We start from the raw sequence: 10071 nt of genomic DNA, 5'->3' as shown, positions 1-10071 counted from the left end.
GATTTCACGTGTCCCTTTTTTGGATGGACACGTGTCATAACATATTTTACCCTATACACTTATATCAAGCTTTAGGCTCACCCATTGGCTCAAGTAATTACATGGTTACTAAGTACTTGTAAATACTTGTGAATGAAAAACTCGCTAAAGACTGTGATTGGCTGATAGTTTCAGAATGCGCTTTTGTAACTGCTTAGAATGTTGTGTGACGTCTGCGATTTTGATTTTGTAAATTATGGCGAATAAAAAAATTGGCGAGTAGGGCATTCCTCCACCATTAACTAGAGTTTTCAAGCCCTTAGTGTGCCCTATACCTATACATTGTGAAATTGGATTAGGCGAACCAGTAGTTTTGATGATACAGGAGACATAAAGCCAAAAAAATGGAATTTTGACAATCATGGTTAAACCTATTTTAGGTTCCAAGATCAAGATTCGTGTTTTGTCTGCGAGTTCGAGGTCATTCTGTGAGTCATACACGAATACTAAAAATCTTGATGCAGGAGTAAGTCAACTCATGTTAGAGTTGACATTTGGAGGATAAGTAGTAAACTTTGAAATTATCGGTCGAGCAAGGAAGTAAGCTTTTCATGTTTACCATATAAGCTTGTTTTCCTCGAAATCTCAACTAAACAAAGATTACTTAGTTTATTCTATACCTCAATCGAAAGTCGGTAATATTGGAACTTCTCGAAGGACAAGAGCTACTAATGCTTTGAGAAAGAAGAAATACTTTTTAAACTTGCAGTCTTATTTCTTTAACTCTAAAATAATATCGTAAAGGTTTAACTCTAAAATAATATCGTAAAGTTGTGAATGAGAAATTTTAAAATTAAATTGTTTTTTGATATAGAAAGATGTCAGTTTTTTAACATTAGACTAAAACGGAAATAGTGTGACATAGTATGAAACACCAAAAGCATATTACACGTTTGCCTCCATATGTAAAGGATGGGGGAAAGGACAAAAATGCCTCCCAAAAATTTATCTTCCGTTATTTAAGTATTTAAATTTCATGACTCACTAGACTATCGGATGAAAAGTTCCTTAGTCTATTGAGCCTATGTCTTTTTTGAATCTGTCTGTTAACATCCTGCTGATAGTTCCAATGGTCTTCTGCTTTGTTACAACCAAACATGGAGGACATATTTCCCAGATGGAATACTCCAAGAACTATTAGAATCTTCCTTTCTACTATCAGTAACCTTCTTCATGAAAAGTTTGTCTCATTATATGTACCATTCTACTTTTGAAGAACTATATCTCTGTTCCAAATTGCTTTTTCAAGAAACGAAAATGGACTTGATCAGTTTTGGAACAGGGTGTTTTCCCCTAATTTTTGTATTGATAATTACCATGTGCAATCTTTCAGGCAACACCCTTTTCCTTTTTCTTTCTACCTTCATTTTGTTTCTAGTTTGCAAATTAGTGAACACTTTACTTACTTTTTCCTTGATTACAGATTGTTATGACCCTCTGGATCCCAATGGAAATATTGCAGTTACATATGACATTGTTAAATGGACAGATGATGGTTATCAGGTCAGAAGAATAACACATCATTCTAATATCTACTTCCTTTTTTTGACAGCCAATGCAAGAGATATTACATATAATTATAAATGAGTTTATACATAGCTTTAAGATACAAACAGCAGCACAAATAGACAGAGATTATATAAGCGCAAAAGCATGATCACTTACCAAATGGGACTTCAACTGTATGTGTATCCTTTTCTTTACCAAATATTACACACTATCTCAAACTCAAGACAGGCCACGGTGTAACTCCAGCCGCTGGCAACTGTGGCCGAATCAAAGGAACTCGCTTCACAATGGAGAATGCTTCGTTAAGGCGTGCAACACGGGTCATGAATTGAGATACTTTCTTGTCATCCACAGTTACTTTCAGCTCTAATGCCTTAGTCTTTTTCTTCAGCTTATACAATCTACGACCCAAAATAACTAATCCCAATACAGCTGCAGCTACAGAAAGTGTCCACACAGGGCTAACCCTAAATGCACAAAACTTTAGAAGTTCAATTGGCACCTTCCACCACACAACGCTCCTCGTCTGTTCCCCTGTTTTCCTCTGTTCTGCTACTTCAGTTATTTCATTCTTCTTTTCACCTTCAGCCTCTCCATTTTCCGGTTTTTTTCCATTTTCACTTTTTATCTCTTCATTTCCTTGGAAACACAGTTCATCTCTACCCTCATATTCACCGAATTTTCGTGTTTCGGACTGTTCACTGCCGGAGTCCGACCAGGACTCGCCGGAATTTTTCATGGTAAATCGGTTCTCTGAACCGGGATCAATCCAACTCGGATTATCCGATTCTTCAGAAACCTCATCGCTTCCATCAGCGCAAGTAAAAGCACTCATGTGCCTGCTCTGAGAATCTATGGAGAAGTAATTGACCTGAAATATACCGCCCGTCTCTGATCCAATTTCATCGTCGAGGCAGTTCGTGTTTCCTCCGGCTGATCCGCCGGCAGTAATTAACGATTCCGAGTCAGAGTTGGGGTTCAAGTGAAGCATCTCCCAATCTTGAAACTCGGCTGCCTCAACATCCATGGCACGCACGATCAAACCCTAAATTAGGAAACGACACTATACACAGAGAAAGAGAAAGAGAGAGAAGGGGGTTTTGAATAGAATCAACTACTTTTGGATTGGGGGTTTACCTCTGGAAACGACACCTCACCCCATGGCCCCCAATATCTACTTCTTTAATTGTGCATTTTTATCTACTTGACGTGTGGATAAGTTTTTATGTGTATTCTATAGTTTTTGACCCATCACCATAATGCATTTAGTTTTTGACCTTCTTCTTTGGTTACATGTCTGCGTTATTCTGTAGAATTACTTGGAAGGCAAAAAGTACTCAGCAAGTGTAACTAGATGATGTGTGTGTGTGACAAACCACAAAAAATTCAACAAAATATCCAATTTTAAACCCATAATTACAAAAGTATACAGTATTAAGTGTTGGGTTTTAGCTAGTTATAGCTTAAACTAGGGTGAATGAAAAATGGAGAAAAAAATAAAATATTTAAATTTTCCTCTTTAAAAAAGGGACATTGTCCCATATTGGAGGAGGAAAATAATTTTGATGCGTATATATACAATTGCTCGTCTTTTAGACCTTAAAGAGTTGAGAAAAAAGCAAGCCTCGCGTCGTCGTCGCTAGCTCGGCTTTAGATTCGAATAATGATCTGATTGATTAATTTTTTGGACTAAATTTATTATTTAATATTAAGATTTACATAATATTATTTTAATCCAAAGCTATGGTTAACGTAATATTAACGTAATTTGCTACCGATCATTTGTGTTCACTGAAACACTGGGGTTTGAAATACGGCTATACCAGTATGTAATCCGTTCTATCCTGGAAGGAAAGAATCCATAACCTCGGGTACTTGGAGGGGATTAAGTTCCTTAAAGAAACACTGCGAATTCAGTGTGCTCAGATTAATATCTGCTTCTTCTATATTTCTGTTTTTACGCTATTTTCTATTTCCAGAATTACTTTACAAATACAGTATACTAACATTAGGGGTCGTTTGGTAGGGTGTATAAGAGTAATGCTGAATAAGATGTATTAATACTGCAGGGATTAGTAATGCATGGGTTAGTAATGCAAGCATTAGCTATGCAAAGACTATTTCTTATCCGTTGTTTGGTATGGTGTATTAAAATTAAAAACAATTGCATAATTTTTAAGAAATTTATTTGTTTACAAAAATGCCCTCCATATTATTTAGTTTTAAGGGACTTTAAGGATATTTTTGTCTTTAACCATGCTAATGCATGCATTAATAGCTTTGGGATTGCTAATACCATGGTTTGCTATGCATTAGTTATACATAAGATAATACCAAATAGGGTGTATAACTAATGTTTGTATTAGTTGTACATATATTGAAAAAGTGTATCAAACAAGATTTTACTGATACACAAAGTTAATGCATGCATTATTTTCTCTAATGCACTCTACCAAATGACCTCTAAGTGTTAAGGCTTTAAAGGTTGAGACCCCAAAATTTAAGTTTTGAATTAGCCTGTGGTATTATAGACTTTCTATGGGGCAACGGGCACAATATGTGAGCAAAAAATTGCTCGGGGAGATATATTGGTGATGGAAAATGGAGAAGTATTTTGTGGTAGAATGGATAAACTTAATTAGGTCATTGTGTGCTACATAGAAGTAATTGCAAAATCCAGCTGCGACCTGTGTATTAGATTGATTTAAATTCCTTAGCACCAGAAGTACCGAGTTCATAATTTAGACAACTTGAACAATGTTCATAGCTTAGGTCATTTGACTTTTGATTTATGACTTAAAGAGTATATATTATCTTCTAGCAACTTAAATAGTTAAACAACACAGCTAGTGTAGTTTCATAGAAGCCAAAGCTTATAAAGGTAGAGTCATTTGGTTTATATTCTTCGCACTCTAATTTGACTATAATGCTTCAGGCAAGGATAACCATTCAAAATTACTATCAGTATAGACATATCGAGAAACCAGGCTGGCAATTAGGGTGGACATGGGCTGGTAATGAGGTTATTTGGTCAATGTCTGGTGCTTTTGCCACCAAACAAGGGAATTGTTCAACCTTCAAGTCTGAAATTCCACATTGTTGCAAGAAAGATCCTATTATTGTTGATCTCGCCCCAGAAGCTCCACCAGAAAAAAGATCAGATGGTTGCTGTCACGGTGGATTTCTTGCTGCCTCGGCTATTAATCCTTCCAATTCTTTCGTATCCTTTGAGATGAAAGTTGGAAACTTGAGGGGCAATTATACAGCTCACAAGCCTTTAAATCTCACACTAATGGCTCCAGGACTTGGTTATACTTGTGATGACTTTGTGGACACTGATCCAACGATATCTTCGGTTATAGAAGGCAAAAGACAAGAACAAGTTATCAGTAAGTACTCCATTCGGAACCTTATACTAAACCTTTAGCTTGCAGGAAGTGTTATTCCCGTCAATATTCCTGTATTTGTAAATATTAATTCTGCAAAATATAAGTTAACGTAATGAAACAATAATAATAAATTCGAGCCCACTGAATTCACAGTGTTTCCTTAAGGAATTTAATCCCCTCCTAGTACCCAAGGTAATGGATTATTTCCTCCCAGGATAGAACGAATAACACACTGGTGTAGCGGTACTTCAAACCCCAGTGTTTCGGCGAACACAAAGTTCGGTAGCAAATCACACTTACAGTTGCTTTGTTTGAAGTTAAAAAACAATGCAGAACGAAGGAGTATATACTCAGAAAAACGTATGGAAGTTCTGAGAGGAAGGGATGCAATGTATAGCCAATTTGTTGAGCGAATTGTATGTTGAGTTTTTGGTATCTTTCTTCAACATTTGCTGCTCATATATATAGCAGCCAAGAAGGAGTGCAAGACCAAACGTCCACCCTTCATGGTGGAGCAAGCACTTCATGGTGGGATACACGGATTGGAAAATATCCGTTTACAAATACGGATAATCTTACGTTAATATTTACTATTAACAAATAAATTTGGTCCAAAAAATTAATCAATCAATCGTTTGACCAAATCCGAAGCCGAAGCCGTAGCCGAGCGAGCGACGGCGCGATGCTTGCTTTCTTCTTAACTCTTTAAGAGCTACAAGAAGAGCAATTATATATATACCCACCAAAAATGTCTTCCACTTCCAATATGGGACAATGTCTCATTGTTAAGAGGGGAAACTTAAAATTTTACTCAAAATTTCATTTTCCCTCCATTTCCCATTCACCCTCATTTTAAGAATATTACATCTTAAAAAATTAAAACCTCAACAATCCCCCACATGAATGGGGAATGGCTATATCACGGAAGTATGCATGGAAAAACTGTTGGATTGGCATCACTAAATCGCTTTTCTTCTTTGTTACTTACATTACTTTTAGGGACATGGAAATCAACATGTACATACTCAACTTTCTTGGCCAACAGATCGCCAACCTGTTGTGTTTCTCTTTCAACATTTTACAATCCTGAGGTTACACCATGCCGTTTGTGTAGCTGTGGATGTAAATTAGCTGACAATGAAGCAAAATCATGCATTAGGTCTGAAATACTGCAATTTCGCCCAATTTTTATGACATTCTTAACTCCATAAATGTGCATAGTTTATTGATTTTGTTGTGGTTAATATATGTGGAACAGACAAAGTTCATCGTCTGAGCGCGAGCTAGTTCAGTGCACTGATCATATGTGTCCACTTCGAGTTCACTGGCACATTAAGAAGAACTACAGGAATTATTGGAGGGTGAAACTGACCATTTCCAATTACAACTTAGGTAAAAACTATTCCAACTGGAATGTGGTAGTCCAACATCCTGGTTTTAGCCAGCAATCAACTGTCTTCAGCTTCAACAATACAGTGCTCCCAACTGTTGGTGTCCCAGGTATTATTATCTCATGCTACAAAACCATTTTCCTCCATATTTATACTATCAGTATATATAACTTAAATCCTTTCTCTTACTGCATGTTTGCATTCCTTGTTCTTAGTTTCTTGACGATAGATCATCTTGGACTTCAATGATTCTACTCTTTTAAGCATTTCTTTTTAAGGAGCTTTTCGTTCATATAGCACAATTTTGATGCAATGCGCATTTGTGATCTGTGAAATCAGGATAAAGACATCCCTCCTTTTGCCCTTAATTACTATATTAAGGTTGTTTTTCATTTGTTCATATATGATTAATGCAGATGAAGTTGCACTCTTCTGGGGTTTAGATTTCTACAACGATGCGTTGTTGCAAGCTGAAGAAAAGCAAGTAGGATCTGTGATGACAGAGATACTTTTACTTAAGGACATGAACTCATTTACACTTAGTAATGGATGGGCTTTTCCAAGAAGAGTATATTTCAATGGTGAGAACTGTGAAATGCCCCTTCCAGATACTTTCCCTATGCTTCCAAATGGTTGCTCAAAGAAAAATCCTTATAGAAGCCATCTTTCTCTTCTAGTCTTGCTTTATTTGACTTACAAAACACTTTAATTTTTGGTCCAAGATCAAAATTTTGCAACTTCCTCCTTAAGATTACCTTTGCCCCACCTCATGAGAATCAGCTCCATCGCTTCTATTTGCTGCAATATAGTGTTGAGGTTTTTTTTTTATTTATTTAAGATGAAATAGTCTTAAAATGAGGGTGATTGGGAAATGGAGGGAAAATGAAATTTTTGAGTAAAATTTTAAGTTTCCCCCTCTTGACAATGAGACATTGTCCCATATTGAAAGAGAAAAAGATTTTTGGTGGGTATATATATAATTGCTCTTCTTGTAGCTCTTAAAGAGTTAAGAAGAAAGCAAGCCTCGCGACGTCGTCGTCGTCGCTCGCTCGGCTTCGGATTTGGATTTGGTCAAATGATTGATTGATTAATTTTTTGGACTAAATTTATTTGTTAATAGTAAATATTAACGTAAGATTATCCGCATTTGTAATGGATATATTCCAATCCGTGTATTGACCACCAGCTGCAATAGCAGCCGCCTAATGCTCTTCCCACCATGGCCAAGTGCTTGCTCCACAAACAAGCTAGTGCATGCTCCACCATGGAGGGTGGAGGGTCGTTCATCTTCAAAGCTGACTGCTATAAATATGTGCAGCAGCTGTTGAAGAAAGACACACAAACACCAAACTGAAAACGCTCAACTTTGGCTATACATTGCACTCCTTCCTCTCAGCATTTCCATACGATTTTTTGAGTTTCTACTCCTTTGTTCTGCATTGTTTTAACTTCAAACAAAGCAACTGTAAGTGTGATTTGCTACCGAACTTTGTGTTCGCTGAAACACTGGGGTTTGAAGTACCGCTACACCAGTGTGTGATTCGTTCTATCCTGAGAGGAAATAATCCATAACCTTGGGTACTAGGAGGAGATTAAATTCCTTAAGGAAACACTGTGAATTCAGTGGGCTCGAATTAATTACTGTTTCATTACGATAACTTATATTTTCCAGAATTATTATTTACAAATACAGCAATATTAGCGGGACTAACAATATTAAGGAATTTAATATTTATTTCTGTATTTGTGTTATTCTTATTATTCTGCAAACTAAAACCTTTGTGGTTTTGTGTACTCCCGTTTTGGAGAGTAAAGCCTTCGTGGCGTTTTGTTGGAGATTAAAATCTACGTGATTTTTACTCCGGTTTGAAAACGTTTATTAAACATTTGTTTGTGTCATTCTTTTACAGAAAAAAAAATGACGACTGAAAGCGAAAACCAAGCTGTTCCGACGGTAACTGCCAACGCATCGACAAGCCGAACACCGACGTTGGCACCGGCAGAAAAACCCGAAAATTTTTTCCGGAATTGATTTCAAGCGCTGGCAGCAGAAGATATTCTTCTACTTAACTACGTTATTTCTACAGAAGTTCATCAAGGAAGATGTTCCTGATCTTCCAGATAAAACTTCAGAGAATGAACGCTTTGTCGTGATTGAAGCGTGGAAGCATTCTGATTTTTTATGCAAGAATTATATTCTTAGCGGACTGGATGATAATCTATATAATGTATACAGTGGCGTGGAGACGTCAAAAGAATTGTGGAATGCGCTTGAAAAGAAATATAAAACTGAAGATGCCGGGATGAAGAAATTTATTGCCGCAAAATTTTTAGACTACAAAATGGTAGATAGCAAGTCTGTTATTACCCAAGTCCAGAAATTGCAAGTGATTATTCATGATCTACTAGCTGAAGGTCTTGTCATCAATGAAGCATTCCAAGTAGCAGCAATGATTGAGAAGTTGTCTCCGTTGTGGAGGGACTTCAAAAATTATTTGAAACACAAACGAAAGGAAATGTCCCTTGAAGATCTCATTGTTCGGTTGAGAATCGAAGAAGACAATAAAGCTGCTGAAAGGAGAGACCGTGGAAATTCAACAATAATGAGAGCAAATATTGTTGAAGATAACAAAAAGAGGAAGAAGGCTTCTGTTCCGAAATACAACCCAAGCAAGAAGCGGTTCAGTGGAAACTGCTACAACTATGGGAAAATCGGACACAAATCTACGGAGTGTCATGCTCCGAAGAAAGACAAGAAAAAGGGTCAAGCAAATATGGTAGTAAAGCATGATGATATTGATAACTTGTGTGTCATGCTTTCTGAATATAAGTTGGTGGGAAATCTTAAACAATGGTAGTTTGATTCTGGAGCCACTCGCCATGTTTGTGCAGTTAGAGAAGCTTTTGCTACTTATGCTCCTGCTGGACCCGGAGAGACAGTTTATATGGGAAATGCTTCAACAGCAAAAGTTGAAGGATATGGGAAGATATTTCTGAAAATGACTTCTGTCAAGGTCATGACTTTGAACAATGTCCTTCATGTTCCCGAAATGAGAAAGAATTTAGTCACTACTGGACTTCTTGTTAAGAACGGTTTTAAGTGCGTTTTTGTGTCCGACAAGGTTGTCATAGGTAAGAATGAAATATTTGTAGGAAAAGGTTACCTCACCGAGGGCCTTTTCAATCTGAATGTAATGGTTGTGGAAAACAATAATAATATTTCAGCTTCTTCTTACTTACTTGAGTCAAATGATTTATGGCATGTACGTTTGGGTCATGTCAATTATAAAACCTTGCGGAAAATGATTAACTTGGAAGTACTGCCTAAGTTTGAATGCGAAAAATTAAAATGTCAAACATGCGTGGAATCTAAGTATGTTAAACATCCTTATAAGTCAGTTGAAAGGAATTCAAATCCTTTAGACTTAATTCACACAGATATTTGTGACATGAAGTTAATACCATCTCGCGGTGGAAAGAAGTATTTCATAACTTTTATTGACGATGGTACTCGATATTGCTATGTTTACTTACTGAATAGTAAAGATGAAGCAATAGACGCATTCAGGCAATACAAAAATTAACAAGAAAGTAAAAATGATAAGAAGTGATAAGGGTGGTGAATATGAATCTCCTTTTGAAGAAATATATTTAGAATATTGAATTATTCATCAAACAACAGCCCCTTACACGCCCCAATCTAATGGGATTGCGAAAAGAAAGAATCGCACATTAAAGGAGAT

General features: G+C 36.6%; 1 protein-coding gene across 1 annotated transcript; it reads left to right on the top strand.

Annotated features, from left to right (window-relative positions):
- Positions 1 to 938: 938 nt before the first annotated feature.
- Positions 939 to 7175, top strand: LOC107803130 (COBRA-like protein 1). Its single transcript, XM_075238105.1, has 5 exons — positions 939 to 1542; positions 4484 to 4937; positions 5937 to 6096; positions 6196 to 6437; positions 6745 to 7175. The coding sequence occupies exons 1-5, from the start codon at positions 1213 to 1215 to the stop codon at positions 7035 to 7037; spliced, it is 1479 nt and encodes a 492-aa protein (XP_075094206.1). The 5' UTR covers positions 939 to 1212; the 3' UTR covers positions 7038 to 7175.
- The last annotated feature ends 2896 nt before the right edge of the window (positions 7176 to 10071 follow it).

This window comes from Nicotiana tabacum, chromosome 19 (genome assembly GCF_000715075.1).
Source record: "Nicotiana tabacum cultivar K326 chromosome 19, ASM71507v2, whole genome shotgun sequence".
Lineage (NCBI taxonomy): Eukaryota > Viridiplantae > Streptophyta > Magnoliopsida > Solanales > Solanaceae > Nicotiana > Nicotiana tabacum.
Note: the sequence above shows the minus strand (reverse complement) of the source record. Positions and strands in the feature narration are given on the sequence as shown.